General features: G+C 43.6%; 1 protein-coding gene and 1 long non-coding RNA gene across 3 annotated transcripts in view; one reads left to right on the top strand and one right to left on the bottom strand.

Annotated features, from left to right (window-relative positions):
- The window catches only part of LOC134136365 (uncharacterized), a 36,109-nt gene extending 26,600 nt beyond the window's left edge, over positions 1-9,509 (bottom strand). For both annotated transcript variants that reach the window (XR_009957486.1, XR_009957487.1), the window contains exon 1: positions 9,345-9,509. This is a non-coding gene — a long non-coding RNA (uncharacterized LOC134136365). The remainder of the gene's footprint in view (positions 1-9,344) is intronic.
- A 929-nt stretch (positions 9,510-10,438) lies between these two features.
- Positions 10,439-17,121, top strand: part of ZBTB10 (zinc finger and BTB domain containing 10) — a 29,808-nt gene continuing 23,125 nt past the window's right edge. Inside the window, exon 1 of the mRNA XM_062570251.1 lies at positions 10,439-11,416. Coding sequence (XP_062426235.1) covers positions 10,439-11,416 — 978 coding nt within the window. The remainder of the gene's footprint in view (positions 11,417-17,121) is intronic.

The following is a 17,121-nucleotide window of genomic DNA, read 5'->3' as shown; positions in this document are numbered from 1 at the left end:
CCTGGGTGAAAGACTTACTATAGGTGAGGTAGGAGCATGTGGCCTCTGTTTTCTGGTACTTTCTGGTACACCCTTCAGGTAAAAAAGTACTGTGCCTTACCTTACTCCTGGAAGGAGAAAATGTACTGTCCTGTGTGTTAACCACATTTCTGAGTCAGAATATGTCTTTGAACTCATTTTGGGAGCAAGTAATTTACACCTTGATCTATATTTAGAGTTATGCCAATAAAGCTATCCAGCTTTAATGAATTATGACCCGAAAAAAGCCCCTTTAAGTGAGCTCAATAAACTACCCTATTTTATGGTCAGACAAATTTAGAGTCAATGATTTGTAGTAATTTACTGTCTTCCAAAGTCAGGAACCCTTTGCAGAAGCAAGAAAACAATACACAAATTCTGAACAAGTACTATCTGAATAAAAAATAAATGTATACTGCCTATTGATCTGAAATAAACCTTTAATTCACACTGGAGTAGATATTTAATCTCAAGTAGAAACATTAACAAATACAGCCTTCTAATACGTATTTATTTACGTTCCTACACCATGCTCATTGCAGCAAAACCCAATTGCTTTCCAGTAGTGCATTAAGCAACATGTTGTTTGTTCTCCCTTCCTCTGCCCCAGGGGAGAGGTTTGTAGAATGATTTGCTTTGTTAATTTGCGTGCTTTTCTTTAATGTATATGTTGTAATGTATTTATGTCACAGAAGTAAGTTAAAGAAATCTTAATTGCATTTGGGTGATGGTGTCTGTGATAGCCTTCAGCTCCTCAGGGAGTTCATTCCACAATCCTGAACCAGACCTTGACAGTCTTTCATGTCCTGCATAGAGTACAGTGAGGCCAAAGAGTTTTTTTTTAATTGATTTGTATCTTGAGCTTTAGCCCATCTCTCAGATAGTTCCCTGATGACAGTGCACCCTAGCAATAAAGACTAAGACCTTGAGCTTGGATCAGTATTCTGTAAGTCAAGGCGGAAAAGAAAATAGCCGCCAAATGTACTTATAATAACTACTGTTTATGGGGAGAGCTGCTACAACCTTCCCCAACTACGTGGATTTCTCTGGTGCCAACAATCTCATGCAGATATATCGTGTGGCTGTAATACAACCAAGAGGTGGTAAGCAATATGAGAATACGTCAAGACAGATCTGTCAGCACAGGAGGGAGACTCCTGTGTTAGCAGTAATCAAACAGAGATGACTAAAGCATTGCCTGCTTTATGAACTCCTGTTCTGGTATCAGCCGAAAATCCAGAATTTCTCCCAGGTTGTGGATTACACTGACCAACTGTAGGTTCGTGTATTCACACAAAGGAAACTACAGTGAATGTGTAAATTCTTGAAAACAAAATCTTTTATGAGCATAAATTCTGTCTTGCTAAGATTTTTGACTCAAGAGTTGAGAACTGCCTAAATGAGTACGGCGATATAGCAGGCTGAGCAGCTCTAGTATTAGCACCTAGTTTCGAAAATGTAGTCTCTGTAGATTAATCAAATCAAAATATTACTTAGGTGCCATTTGTAATTTTTAAAATCCACATGTATATGTGCATCTATCCATAGGGTTTGTTTACTCTAACATAATTAACATGATACATCCCTAATCATCAGGAATGCTAACAGTTTACACTTACAGAAAGTCAAGTAGCTACTTTGATTTAATGTGAATAGTACTGTAACTCCATCCATTCTCTCACACATAAAAAACAAGATATATTTTTTTCCTGTTTAATTACACCTTCTAGAAAATCTTGAACAATTACACTGAAGTAAGCCTAAATTTTCCCTGATTTAACCAGGATTTTACAAAGCATTAGATTTTAGTAATCTTATAAAAATACCTTTTTTTTTTTTTTAGAAAAAGTAAATATGAGTTTCTGAAATGTCCATCTGGAAACAATGACGTGCCCCACAGAAACATAAGGTTGTTACCTGAGGTGGACACATTCAATACAAGAGGACAACAGCCTGTTCATACCACAGAGAAGAGGAAAACAAGGGATATTAAGAATACTTTAGTCATATCAGCCGCAGCTCACAGAAGGATACAGAAAAGGATATCACCAGCATTAGATGCTGATGCTTCCAGGACAATCTCCAAGTCCATGCCATAGTGAAGGGTCAGTCACCAAAGTTTAGGTAACACTTTCCCAGGCACTAAACAGAGTATTCTAAGGTGGCCTTGAGCATTATTACTATTATAACATGAATAAAAGCTAGGCAGCAGGCATAAGCTCATCAACATTAGATTGTGGGAACTCACGCAGTACTCTGTGCAGAGAGGAACATGTTGATATGGTTGAAGAATTTGACAGTTTGGTAAAATGTACATTAGGTAGAGGGGTGGCAGAAGGACAATGCAAAAAAAGTAGTCAGTTTTGCTGTCGACTCCTCTCTTGCTTATGCTAGCCTGCTTAGAGAAGAGAAGAGAAGAGAAGAGAAGAGAAGAGAAGAGAAGAGAGGAAAAAAGGAGTGCAAGGTCAGCGAAAGGCTGTTGAAGTGAACAGGGAAATTAAGTAAGGACGAAACTGAGTGTCAGGGCCCTCCAGGGGGGTTGGCTGCCAGGGCTCAGGGCCAACTTAGAGATAGTGCAGCTGGTGACCTCGGGGGAAAGCTCTTCCCGAAAGCTCTGCTGGGAGGCCTCAGCAAGGGCTGCCCCTCTTTCCCTTGGGAGCTGCTTATAAGCTGAGACTCTTGCCCTTGGTCCCTGCCTGAATTATACTGCAGCTGTATTGGAGTCATATCTGTGCACTGCATGTGAAAGATTAAGAGATCTGCAGCGACTGTGTCTCGCCACCAATAAACTGGCAATCGTAGAAACTGCAACATCCCATAATGAGAACATATTTAATAACATTTGAGAGTGTATACCCTGCTCCTTACTGATTTGGCATTAGCATCTTTGCTAACAGATTCCACTCAATTTAAGAAATTTCATTAAATTCGATTTTCCGATTTATAAAAAAAACTACAAAAATATTTTAAGAAACAGAAATTCTAAGATTATACGCTCACAATAATGGTAATAATTGCTCACTAATTAACATCAGGAAAGTTAACAGAGATAGGCATTTACTATGAATTTTGGTAATTTAAGACAAAGGAAGAAGGGTATAATGTGACCAACTAGCAGACTTAGAAATAAGCAAAAATTTATAATGTTATCAAGAAAAACAAGGACAACAAGTAGCTGTTATAGCAAAGAGATGACTAAATTGGATTACCTATGTGAAGTCAGCAGTAAAACATGTAGGAGGAGGCTGTATCCAACAGAGAAAGCACTGATCAAAGACCCTGAGAAAGTGTGGTTGTTTAAATATCCAGAAAATGAGCCTCATTCTCTTTTTGATTATAGTGTATCTTTCACAGCTCATTCACTTCCTGATAAAGCACATCTGTCCTAAATGTAGACTGAAAAATAGAGGAGTGCTAAGGGGAACCACCAAAAAAACAAACAAAAAAAAAAAAAAAATCAAGAAGGTAATATTTCTTCACTTAGTTGAGAGTTTTTTCATCACCATTTTTTACATCATTTTTTCAAATGTTGAGATCCGATGACTTTAAGAGCTGACCTATATTCAGAGCAAAGACCAACAGAAAGAATCAGAAAAACCCTAATGAGAAAGGCTCACAAATGTTAGGTAAAACAAGATACTTCACTTCAGAAGAGGGCTAGAACAAACAGGAAATGCTTTGCATTTGCTCTGGTCATAGCTACAGCCATAGGAACACAGCAAAAAAAACCCCACAGCCTAAGCATTTGGCCCAAAGAACGAGCAGATTTCCACTTCCTAAAGCATGCTTTAGAACAGCTTTTACAGTTCTAATTCAGAAAAAAAAAATATATATATATATATATATAAAAATGAGAGCACACTTATCTAGAGGTAAACATGTGCTCAAGCACTTTGCTGAAGGAAAAGGTACTTTTTCATTTAGGCTACAGGTGACTGACCAAAACAAGTAACAATGCTGTCCATGTGTAGAATAAAACAGAAAAACAATGGTATGAAGCTACCATACCAAAATGATCTGAAGAGTAGAGGAAGACAGCAAAACAACTGTATGAACCTACCATACCGAAAAGATCTGAATAGCCCAAAAAAAAGGGAACAACTTATTCAAAAAGCAGCCATACAGTTAAGCAGTAATAGCAACAATAAAAAAAACAGCAGTGAACAAAGCACAATTTGTTGGCAAGGAAATCTAGAAGCCCCATAGAAATACAACAAACTATTGTTCCTAAAAGCCAGAGAGATGAGGAAAACTAAAATGGGAAGAAAAAGAGAGCAGAAAACTGATTCTATGATGAATCTGTCAAATAACAACTGTTCACCAAAGCCAGCATGGGGAATCTGTGAAATGATTGAAGCTGCTACAGGTCCTGTGGCTCCTTCAGACATGGCAATGGTGCAGCCAGAGGAGAAAGCTCTGCGATGGGAAGGACAAGGAAAGATGGTGATAAGGACAGCTGTTCACAGCCAGGCAGACAAAACTGTCTTTCCAGAAGCCTTTGTGCAACAGGGTCTCTCTAGGTTTAAGAGTAATAGCAGTCATGTACATAGCAACCATGAGAAAACGTGCAAATAAACATCAGACCATACTCTGCAATGCGAGTATCTCTCCAGTAATAGAAATCAGTGCAACACAAAGCCCTGGAACAGACTCTCACTTGGCTGAGGGGCCACAACATCGCACTGAATTCAGGGCTTTGAGTGCATCTGGAATCCTTTAACAGAACAGCTGAGGTTCTGGCCCAGTGATGAGAAAATTAATTCCACAGGACTACAGTTGTTGGTATTTACTTGTTAGTCCCTTTTTATGTTGTTTTGAAGAATAAGAAGGCCTTAAAAGGGGGTATAATCTAAATCTTTGAACACTTTCAAGTTGTTTTATGTTGCCAGAGCTATGTGAAAGTACTTAGTGTAAAAGGGAATTAAGCCTGGAATGTATAACACAGAAATCATGGACATGTTTGGAAGAGAATATCCACAGTGCATGCAGGACTACATCATGCATTGGCATTCATTTTGCAGACAGGTGTGCCAGTTTGTGACACTATCATTCTTCTAGTTGTTTCTTACCACTCCTCTGCTGAGTTTCCACCCCCACAGCTCTGTTGGCAAAAGGAATTATGTGAGCACTCCCTCATGTGCTTCCAACAAGTCAGATGAATTAGTCAATGAAGAGGGTTTAAACCAACCTTGCTCACTTTGCCTGAAGCAAATTAAAGGACTCTTAAACAAACCCTTTTGCCAGCAGAGCTGTGGCAGTAGTAACCACAACATCAAAGAGGTAGCATATAACCGCAGAATGGGAAAACCTTCAAATGGTAAACTTGCACCTGGAACACAATGTCTGTCCACAGCTTTACAAGTAGGCACAAGCTATAGCATCTTATATGACACAGTATCTGTCCATGTGTATCTTTTATTTGGCAGTAAATACACAGTAATGCAATTAGATTCTTTCACTGTGTGCTAGGTTAGGTTGCATTATCTCATAACTGCTGTGTGCTAAGAGTGTGCAAGGGAACAGTTATCAGATGATGGATGCTATGTTTTAATTTATGATACCGTCCTATCATGTCTAAGGTCAAAAACTGTGATTGTGCAATTAAGTGACTCGCTGCATATCCTCATAAGCATTATGATTTATCTTTCCAAGTATCAGTTATTAGGAATTTCAAGAGAAATAACTGTACAAACTCAAAGTGATTCAATTTACTACAGTAACTGCTACCAGTTCTTGTCCAAACATTCTACTGACACTTAACAAACCTGTGAGTTTCTATTATTGGGAATTACACTTCCAAAAGTTTTCTCTTAACTAATTTGAAAGCAAGGATCGTAACATGAACAGATGTGCCTGTGTTAGCTTGGACAGTAACGAAATCTCAGCTTAAAATCCTTCCCACAACACTCAATGCTCTCTAGGCAACCAAACCTAAACCACCCAAGTCAGCTCAGGTAGGTCTACCTCAGTTAAACCTGAGAATGCAGCATAGACATAACCTCAAATGAGTAGCAGTATGGAGGTTCCTGAGTCTTTGTGAGCTTCAACCATCGTTTTCCTTTCTTGGTACTTGTTCTGTGGAGTAGCTCTGTTTATACTACTTATTTTCTGTTACAGTCAATTTTTCCACTCTGGGTGTATCATGACATATGCGCATTCACTTCTGGCACAGTAGTAAGGCTCTGATTCCCACACTCCTGACTTTAATGGCTGCCCACAGCAAATAAGCCTACTCTGCAGAGTAAGCTTTTACTAGAGGCAAAAGAGCCCCTCTCCCATCAGTGAATTTCTGGCTTCAAAAATCCCTCTGTATGTAGGAATATCTGAAATACAACTTTCACATGTCGAAGAATATACATTTTCAGTAATACAAAATGCATGATACTGGAACTTCAGCTTAAACCACTCAACTCCTGGTTCTTTTTTTAGGATTCACCTGCTTTATGGCATGAACATTTACTGCAGAGATATGCTCTAGGAATTGGACAAATCACATCAATTTTAGAAGCTATCTTGGAAGAGTCAAACTCATCACGGAAGTGTTTGTTAGGTCATAGTAAGAATTCGGGGACAGATAATACATCTTTCCCTAGCTAACAAGCTGCTAGTGTCAGCACTATTTTGCTTAAACGCCCACACTTTAATTAAATATTGGACGTTTAGATCCTAGAAAACAAGAATAAATGACAACTGATGCCTTCATAAGGATGCCACACAAAGTAATCCCAGTGACTGGTAACTGCACAGTTTAGACTTGGGCTAGTGTAAAATGCTATGCTGCAATTTATATATAATATAATGCACTGATTATTAATTCCACTCTCTCATGTGAGATTGTTTGAATCTGCAAAAAGTCGAATTAGTTCATGACTCTTTCCCAATGAACCATGGGAGACTTTCATGTATTTCTGTAAGGCAGGAGAAGAAAGTGGAAAGAACTTAGGAACTGTATCACAAAAATATGGAAGCTGTACATTTTGTCTGGAGAATGAGAATTCACATTGAACAAAACAGCATTTGTTACCTACAGAACTAGGACAGCTCACTGCTGAAAATTTCTTTTTTATATTGTGGCATCAAAAAAGGGAAAAGGAAAGACGTTCTAGTTGTTGTACTAGAACGTTTGTAGTAAATACAATCACATCTCTCAAGAGAATAGGGGGGAAAAGGTATCCTAAAAAATTATAATGAGCCAGTGAGTTGTATATCAGTGACTTCTTTCAACTGTGAACCTTAGCAGCAGGAGGGTTTGATAGGGGAACTAGAAAAGACTTGATGAAGAAATAGTGAAATAATATTACCACAAAATAAACACAATCATGCTACAGCATTTAAGTCTGCTTGTTGAAATATTTAGTTCCATCAAGAAATAATATAAAACCTCATTTGCAACAAAACAATCTGAAAACAAAAAAAAAAACTTCTGCAACAGAAATAAATCATCTGAAAATTTTTGCAAATTACTCAGGGACAAGAAAGAGTTACACAAAAGTCAAGATTACCAGGTGATGTTTGTGTCCGTGAAGATACTCAATAAAACTGAATGATCCAACACACCAACGCAAGCTCAATTCTGGTGTCACAGAGCCATTACGTACCAATTAAATTATCCACAAAAGATTCAATTAGGTTCCCCATGCTGAGTGAACTGAATGAAGGAGGAATCCATTGTAGCAAGCAGGCAAAGCAGGAATGTGACAAGATTATCTTGGAGAAGCTATTACTAAAGGTCTTCTGAACAAACAACTCAGGAGTCTGAGACGCTGACCCCGAGTAACCCAATGTAACTCTGAAAGTGGCCCTGCTTTAAACAGAAAGAACTCCAGAGGTTTCTTCCGATCTGAATTATTTTATGATTTGTGATATGTTTACTTATTTGTGAGCTGCACTCCAATTACATTTCTTTCCACTCCAAAACACAGAGAGATGGTAGCACACAGCTCGTTATCCTGTAGCTCCTATACATTCTACCCTAGTTTATTATCTAGACCTCCACTCAGTAGGTTTTAACCTACAACCAGAACCAGTATCTTTACATGGCCACAACACGTCTCCTTCATAAATGTGAACTCTGTAGGGATTCTTATTAAAATTTTCTGTATATATTCACTGCAATCTGTAACAGCTCACTTAAGAAGTAATTTGCAATACCAAACACTTGCTTAAAAACAGTATCATTTCAAAAGAGGGAGCAGAAATACTAATGCTGAGGTGCAGCAGTCAATTGAGAAATACTGACAGGCGTGGATTAAGCACCACACGAACACAGAAACACAGAAATAAAGCACAAAGCCCCAAACTTCTGAAATACTAGTCTGTTTTGCATTTTACAGGGTCTGTATTCTGGGAATCCTTTGCTTTGATGGACCCAGATTTGGATCGCTATCTCCACCCTGTGCCCCAGTGAGGCACAGCAAATTTCAAAATTCTGTATCTCCCATTACTCTTATCTCCTTGTCTAAATTCACATCATCTTTGCTCTTCTCTTGGAAATCTGACACTGCCTTTTATAGTTTCTAAGTTTCTCCATGACCAATGCTCTCCCAACTACACCTCCTGAAATGTTACAAAGATATTCTTCATCTCAGTCAATAGAAGCTATTTTTCTACCTAAGGTCACTTTTCCTACAGTAACTTTTTGAATGAAGAATAGGACATTCCCGTAAATTCTTCTCAAAAGTTTATTACAGTTCTCTCCCACTGTCTTTCAGGATGCTGGAAAAGGTCAACTGTCCAAGCCCTCCTGCATACTTCCAGGCCAAATTACACAGAATTTTTTTTCATTATACAATGTAGTCGTAGTGTAATGCAGCTATATATACAATACAGTCTTTCTTCATCTGGAAGACTCTATGGCCCTTCCTCTCTGACATCTTCTGTTACCTGCTCAGCATCTCCTATTGCTCTTCTATACTTGTCTGGATTCAGGCAGTCTCAACTACTCTCTTGTACTTACAACACTACATTTTACCATACCTTTTTGACACTATGATCAAAGAATCTACAGAGCTATAAAGATACGCCTCCAGCTTTCAACCCATAAGCAGAGGGATCCAATGTATTTACAGAACGGACGAGTATTCGCTTACAGTCCTGCTTCCGAAGGGAGCTTCACAGGTTCGGTTTATCAGGCACATTTAACCGCTCTCCCTTCTCCATTCGTTTGTTGAACTCTCCGCGGAGAGCGCAGCAGAAATTCTCGGCTTTCCCCCGCGAGTTAGTTACTCGAAGCGCGCTGCCCCGGGGACGAGCCCACTGCGCACGCCGCGCCCGCGGTGCACGTGCACCGAGCTCCGACACGGCATGCAGCGACAGCCCGCACTTACTGCGCACCCAGCGGCCCCCGCCGCCGGCGCCTTCGAGGCCGCCCTCCTCCAGCGGGGCTGCCCAGGCAGCCAGCCGCCGAAACGCCGTCTCGCACCGCGCTCGGCGCCGCCGCCGCCTCCCCGGAGGGCGCAGCGGCCGCAGGACGGCTCCGGGAGAGCGCACGGCGCCTCCTCCTCGCTCGACGCCCTCCCCGCCGACACCGCCGCCGCGGGGACACCCGGCAAGGCCGCGCCGCAGCCGGGCGCCTGTGGGCGGCGCTGGGGGCCGCGGCGCAGCGCGACCCGCCCCGCAGCGCGGGCACGTGCCCGGCCCGGCGGTTAAACTGCCGCCCCTCCACGGCCGGCGCTCGCGGCGCTCGTTGGCGGCGGCCGAGGCGCGCGAGGGGCGGCGGCCGGGCCGGGCCGGGCCGGGCCGGGCCGGGCCGGGCCGGGCCGAGCCGAGCCGAGCGCAGCCCCGCCGCAGCCCCGCAGGCGGGCGGTCGCGCTGGCCGCCTCGCGGCCCGGCGCGGCCCTGCTGAGGGGCGGCCCCCCCCTCGCCCCCCGCGCGTGCGCGGGCGGCGGCCGCAGGAGGGGGGCGGGGGGCGCCGCGCGCTGCCCCCCTCCCCCGCGGGGCGGGGGTCGCGCAGGGGCGCGGCGCGGGCGGGGGGGAGGGGGGCGCGGCGCGCGCCCGCGCGCGGGGGCGCGTGACGCGGCGCAGCTGTGGCGCCCGCCCCGCCAGCCCCCCGCCTGCCCGCCCCCCGCGCGCGCTCCCCCTCCCCTGCGGTGGCGCTCCCGGTGCATTGTGGGAGCAGCCCGTTGTTCATTTGCCATTCGACCTGATCCGGGGCCTGTCGGGACGGAAGCGCCGCCGAGCCGGATCCATTGTGGGGAGCCTGCGGCGGTGATCTAGGCCAGAGCCGGGGGGGGCGCCGCGCCGCGTCTCGCTTCGCCCGGCCGCCCGCCCCCCGTTTCCCGCGGCGCCCGCGGCGGGCCGGCCTCTCCTTCCCCCTCCCCGCGGGCAGAGCCGCCGCCGCCGTCGGGCGGGCGGGGAGCGGCGGGCGCGCGGCGGCGGCGAGGGGCGCGAGGCAGGCGGGCGGGCGGGGGGCGCGCGCGCCATGTTCGCGGAGATGAACCGCCGGACGCTGGCGTTCCGCGGCGGCGGCCTGGTCACCGCGGCGGCGGCGGCGGCCGGCGGCGGCCCCGCGGGCGCGAGCAGCGGCGGCGGCGCCAGCGCGGGCGAGGCCTGGGACCGGCAGGACCCCGAGCAGCTGAACGGGCGCGGGGCGGACGAGGAAGTGGAGCTGGAGGGGCTGGAGGCCGAGGAGCTGGAGACCCCGGCCGCCGCCGACGACAAGGAGCTGCTGCTGCTGCCGCCGCCGCCTCAGGACGCGGTCTCGCCGCCGGCCGCCAGCGGCCCCATGTTCGCCGAGAGAAACCGCCGGACACTGGCCTTTCGGGGCGGTGGGGGGCTGCTCGCTGGCCCCGCCGCCGCCAACAATGGCTGCGAGGCCCCGACCTGGCCGCGGAAGCACTTCAATGGGCGGGGGGCAGACGAGGAGATGGAGCTGGAGGGCGCGGAGGGCCTGGAGCCGGAGGCCCTGCTGGAGGGCAAGGAGCTGGCCCAGGACGGGGGCTCCCTGAGTGACAGCAGCGACGACGAGGAGGACGGCGAAGGGGGCAGCCTGGGCGACGGCAGCGGCGCCGAGGGCGGCAGCTGTAGCAGCAGCAGGCGGTCCGGGGGCGACGCCGGGGACGAGGCGGAGGGCAGCAGCGTGGGCGCGGGGGAGGGGGAGAGCATCAAGCATTTCCCGTTAGCCAGGCCCAAGTCGCTGCTGCAGAAGCTGCACATCTCCTTCCAGGGCTCCTGGCTCAAGGAGTTCCCATGGCTCCACTACTGCCAGGAGACCGGCCTCATGTCGTGCGCCTGGTGCACCGCCGCCACCGCCCCCGCCGCCGAGCAGCCCGCTGCCGCCCCCGCGGCCGGCGGGCACGACGAGCTCTGCAAGGGCACCCGCAACTACAAGCGGGCCCTGCTCCTGCGGCACCACCTCTCCGCCGAGCATCGCCTCAACGAGCCCGTGAGCGCCGAGCAGGTAGGGGACGCGGGCGGGGGAGCGGCCGGGTTCCCTTCCGCAGAGCTTTTCTTGCCCACGTGCGGGAGCCGCTTTAACCGGCTTCCTGTGTTTGTTACTGCCCCGCGGGGCGGGCGCCTCCCGCTGCCCTGCGAGCGCGGCCGTGGCGGCGCTTTCCGCGCCGGAGCGGCTCCCGCGGCGGCTCCGCGCGGGCGCGGTGCTGGCAGCGCCGCCGCCCCGGGACGTGCGCCGCTGCCGCCCGCGGCTGTGCGTCGCTCGCGTTGGCCGGGCGCTCGGAGTGCGCGAGTGGCGGTCTCCTTAGCGATAAACGGGCGATGTGGGAAAAAGTTGCGTATGAATGCTAGTGTGACTGCACTGATTTAAAAACACTTAGTTACAACTTCCTCCTGCGGTACTGGTAAAGGGAGGGCAGTGTCCGGCGGACAGCTGCGTGTGGAACTAGTGTTTACCGGCATGAAATTAGAAGTATTCCGCTGTTTTTAGCCGTACGGACTTTGTGCATTAATAGGATAATTCTGTGTAGTCTAAACTTGCCTATTTAAATCCTTTTTTTTTTTTTTCACCTGAACGTGTTGCTTTAGATTCAGTTACTTTGAAAAAAGTCTGAAATTGCTTGGTGTACGTTTGAGATAAACATGTGGTTTCCTGAAAGCCATGTCAATATGCCAGCTGTCCTGTAATGCTTTTGAACTAGTGAAACTGTTTGCTTTCCTTGCCGAACTTAAAATTATCGTATCTCTTGTCTGCCTCTTACTTATGAGGCAGGGCTAACTGTAGACCTTGTGCAGATGAAAATCGCTTAAAGGATACTTACTCATGTTGAATCACTAATGTTTCTGTAGCCTTTCTTACTAAGGATATCTGTATTACAAAAGTTAAGTCGATTAACTCAGAATGGATGGATAGAGTTAACTTACCAGCAGACCAAGCTATCGTGCTTCTGTAGGTTGAATTTCAGCTGTTATCCTGAACTAAAATTTCTGATCAGTCTGGTTTCACTATTTTCATCTGAGTTTTGATTAAAACTCCTGTCTTGGTTGTATAGATGTAGTTAGAGTCAGAACTGGAGGGCAGGGCTTAATTTGAGCTTATCACTTGAGCACTTTCAGGAGCTAAGGGTACCTTGGACAAGAGCTGCTATTCTAATGTTTGGGCAGGATACCAGGATGACAGATAAAATGTCAAGTGAGCATAGGCTTTCTTACAGCTAGCTGGAAGAGGAATACAAGTTTTATGCAAGACTTATACAGGATTGCAAGCAAAACCTGACCATAGTGCATGAAATACTGTTTTAGATAACAGATTATTTCAGATTTATAAATTATGGTGTTCGTCTTTAAGACAAGTAATACCTTTTTAGTAAGTGTATTTGTGGACTGAATTTCCAAGGCAGCTATTGTTTCAGACATTCCGTGGCAGTAGGTCACTTTATCAATTTCCTGCAATCTGAGGTTTGCTATTCACTCTGAGCATTTTGGCCTGACTTGTCTTAAAGTGATTTCAGTTTCTATTTTGAAACTTTTATTTTTAATTTATTTTATCTCATTATGTTTTGAAAATGTTCCTCTTTGTTTAATGTTATTGCGGTGTATTTTTTATCTTCTTGCTTAGTTTATAACTTTGAGTTGTGAGTAATTACCATGTAAAATGTCCTGTCACTGTTTAGTCTCAGTGTCACTAGATACTGCTACTTTATGTCACGGCTGAAAGTTTCACTCCTATGAAGCCATGTGGAAATAAACATGTTCCAAACAATTTTTTTTTTTTTTGCTAAAATTACTATTCTTCTTTCTTCTGAGCCATGGTCTCTCATAAGACTATTAGATAGCTGATGGCATTTTGACTTGCATGTCACAGCAGCCTAAAAGCTAATAAAGGTATCATTAACATTTGAAGATTAGCCTTTTGTTGTGGGGGAACTTCTTAAAAAATGAACCAGTACTTCTGTACCACTGATAGCTTAGGAAAAATATTTGTGGAATCTTTCAGTAATTGTAATAATGAATTAAACAATAGGACAGATGAAGTGTATCAGTGGCTCTTTTGTACTATATTAATAATCAGGCATGAAAAAAGCAAGCTTCTGTAAAGGATTCTTAGATGGTGGTTTCAAGTAGAAAACAGTGCTGTCTGCATCCCTGTGTTACTACATTTTGGTTAAAGACTCCTTGCAGTGGAAGGAATTGCAGTTTTCAAGAATCAGTGTAATTTTACTTTGTAATGCACTTTTGGATTACATGTGCTGTATTGCAAATATGATGAAGAATTTTCTCTGCATTTTCATGTTTCATTTCCATGTACTTTAATGTTATTGATAGCACTTCCATTTTCTTTGATCCATACGCTTAATCAAATACAATAGCTCATTTTTTTTTCTTAATGCCATCATACCAGGTAGTTGGAACAAAAATAGGTGATTTGTACCCTGACCATGTTTTCAGTGTACATAATGAGGTGGCAAAGCCTTTTAGATTTAATTAAACTTGGGGGAGACCTTTTGGTCTTTGTCTTAGAGACAACATGGGTGTATTCTTGACTTGAGAAGCTTCAAGTGCAGGGCATGTTTAGCAGCTGCTAATAAACACATAACATGGCATAGTGCCACTGTTCAAGTGTGAAAAGGAAATTGTAGGTGTTAGACTGTAAAGCAGTGGAAATTTCTATAGGTCTGTTGGATATTACACTCATGAAGATATGAGTGGTGTTTTCAGTTTATTTTTGGGATATGTTTAATTTGGGATGCTGAAATACATTACAAGTGGTTGCAGCTGCTGTAATTCAAGGATACTGAGCTGTCAGTTGATGCTTCTTTCTAAGGCACAAATCTTGACTCATTTCTTTCTGTTTTGATTCTTAAAATAATCTGACTTTGTTAGAGTATAAGGAAAGGTGTGTTTTGCCTTGAAGCTGCCTTCATTTTTTAAGAAATGGACTCTTACATTGAAATAATCTTACAAACTAGACCTTTTGTTAGGAAAGCATAGCAATAGATCTTTAGTTCTGCAATGGAGTTAGATCCATGACAGATCATTACCAATCATTACAGGTTATTGGGGGTTCTTCCCCTTAAAGCTGCTTCTCTCTCTGTACATTGTTTGAGCTTTGGAAATACTGGCAGAAAAGCTTTCTCAAGCCTATCAGACATGTTGGTTTAAAGCAAAAGCTCTCTAAAAGGAGGAAGGTCTTTGATGTGATATTATTTTTTCCATATGAATGATAATTGTTTGCTTTGCATAAGCAGTGCTGAATACGAGTTGTGCTTCAGATGCAGAAGTTGTGTTACAGTATTAACTGTATTAAGAAGTTAACTTAACTTCTTCAATTACTCTTAACGGGGAGGGGGGGGGAAGTTGAGGAGGAAGTCAGATCTTCAAGGCAAGGACTGTTATTTACTGTATTTTTACGTAGTGTTTTTACTGGATCTAGAAATACTTCATTGGATGTTAGCCGTCTAATGTAACAATTTTAAATTGGCTGAGTTTTGAGTGATGTGCACACATGCATGTTATATAGCATGTAAGACAACAGTTGAGCATCATGTATGCAGCTGCCATCTTCTGAGATAATTTTCCTAGTTTACTGCATATGCTAACAAAAGTCTTGTTAACTCTCTTCTGCTGGAATCCACTCTTACACTGATAATTTTTTCCCCTTTTTTCTTCAGTGTTCTTCCTCCCAGGAGGAAGTATCCCATGACACAGGAGAGAAAAGCAAATTTCTAGTAGCACTTCTAGATTATCTGTATCTTCCACTGTTATTTTTTGGTACATTTACTTAGTAAATTATATATACTAAATAGTCATTTACCTTCGGATGTATTCAGATGAGCCTAGTTATTAGTTTCTCTAAGCAGTCCATGTTTTGTTAGATCATTTTAAAATCTCATTTACAAAGATAACATGAGAAGCTTTATAAGCTTACTATTCTATGGATTCTATGAGACTGGAGGAGTCCTGACTCTTATTCAATATTTCTTTTTTCTTTTTCCCTTAAAGGATAAGCTTGTTTGGTGTTGAAATAATATATGCTGGGGAATATTTGGTTTATATTCTTAAAATATATTAGCAAAAAAATCTGAGCAAATATTCTTTGAAAATCTTGTTTTTATCAGAAAAGTAGTGCTCTTGTGATTTCTATGAGCATGACATGAGTAACACAAGTTTGAAAATATACTTTCCTGGATTTTCTGTAATTATTTTCTGACTTCATAATGAATTATATTGCCCTTCTTCTGTACAACAGGGAGATGTTAAAACTCTGGGTTTTTTATTATTGTTTGTTTTGGGGTTTTTGTTTTTAACTTTTCTCACAGTAAATGTTAATTCTACTTGTCAGTTGATTTATGTAGACTTGTTCAAATGTGGGGGTTTTCTTTTGCCTGAGGTGCAGCACTAAGGTTAACTGCTTCCAACAGATAGTAATTACCTGCTGTGTGCAGCAATATGATTTATTTAAAGAACCAGTACTGTAAAGCTTTAATAACTCATCTCTTTCCATACCATCATCAAAGTATTTTGGACATTTGTTGCTTACCGCCTCTTAGTTTTACTCAAACTTCTGCTGTTCTTTTCATATTAAACACTTTAGTCTTGTTTTCTAGCACATAACTCTGCAAATCATTCTTACCTTGTTAGTCTGTAGTTTTCTTTAGTAAAAGGCACATTGTAATCTCTTTCTTTCTACCAGTTTGACTGGATACATAGGAATCCTCAGTTTTACTCCGTTGCCATCCTTTAAATTTAAAAAATAAACTGTGACGGGCTTTTTCTCTTTATAGATACCTGATTAACGTGTTGTGTTTAAACGTATTCTCAGATAATGGAGCTTTTATCAGATGTCATAGTAACTAACCTAACATTTCTTGTTTAAGGTACCACTGATGGTTAACTTTGAGTGTTGACTAGTGACCACACCTCAGGGTACAATCACTTTTGTCTTAATCTGATCTAATGTCAGTGTAATTGGTGTTTTGAAACTGTACAGTGCTCTGTTGCCGGAGTGACAGAAAAGTTGGTTGAGATCTGAAGTCTTCTGAGAACTTAAAGATATCAGACTTTGTTGTCATAAATGTGGGTCGTACTTCCTGTTTCAGATCTCTCAGCTTGGGGAGTACTTGGATATGTCAAAGGGCACACAAAGTAGTAAGGCAGGCTGGACAGAGATTGATGCTTGTTTTTGCGTGAACACCAAACTGTTTTTATTTCTACTTTTTTAACCAAAGATTTTTTTTTTTTTCTGAGAAGGGTAGAGATATAGAAGTAACTTGAATATGACATTAAACTGAAATTTGTCTGTAGGAGATACTAGAATAATACAGGATTTTTTTGAGTTATGCTGGGCATTAGTCACTGCTTATAGATGTAAAACTTCATTTTAGAGTATGTAGTTACAACCTCAGTTGTCATCCCAGTGATCTGCATTGGGATCATAACTTGAGGTGAGTACTGATACAGTGCACTAATTCCTGGTTGGTGGCAAATGGTCACTTTATGTAATCAGTTTCTGCCATAGCCACTTCTTTATGTCCCCAAAATAAGGGCAGTACTTTTCTGTAAGATATATTTTAGCTCCAGTAGGCTATGGGCTTGTGAGAGGATTCGTGTACCTGTATCTGACCTGTACAGTCTAGCTCAGATTTTTGTTACTTATCAGTATCTCTCTATCTGAACTAATCTTTAATAGCAATTTGTTGTTTGATGTTGGAC

Source organism: Rhea pennata, chromosome 2 (assembly GCF_028389875.1).
Source record: "Rhea pennata isolate bPtePen1 chromosome 2, bPtePen1.pri, whole genome shotgun sequence".
In the NCBI taxonomy this organism is placed as follows: Eukaryota; Metazoa; Chordata; class Aves; order Rheiformes; family Rheidae; genus Rhea; species Rhea pennata.
The sequence above is the reverse complement of the archived record's forward strand: the minus strand, read 5'-3'. Positions and strand labels throughout refer to the sequence as shown.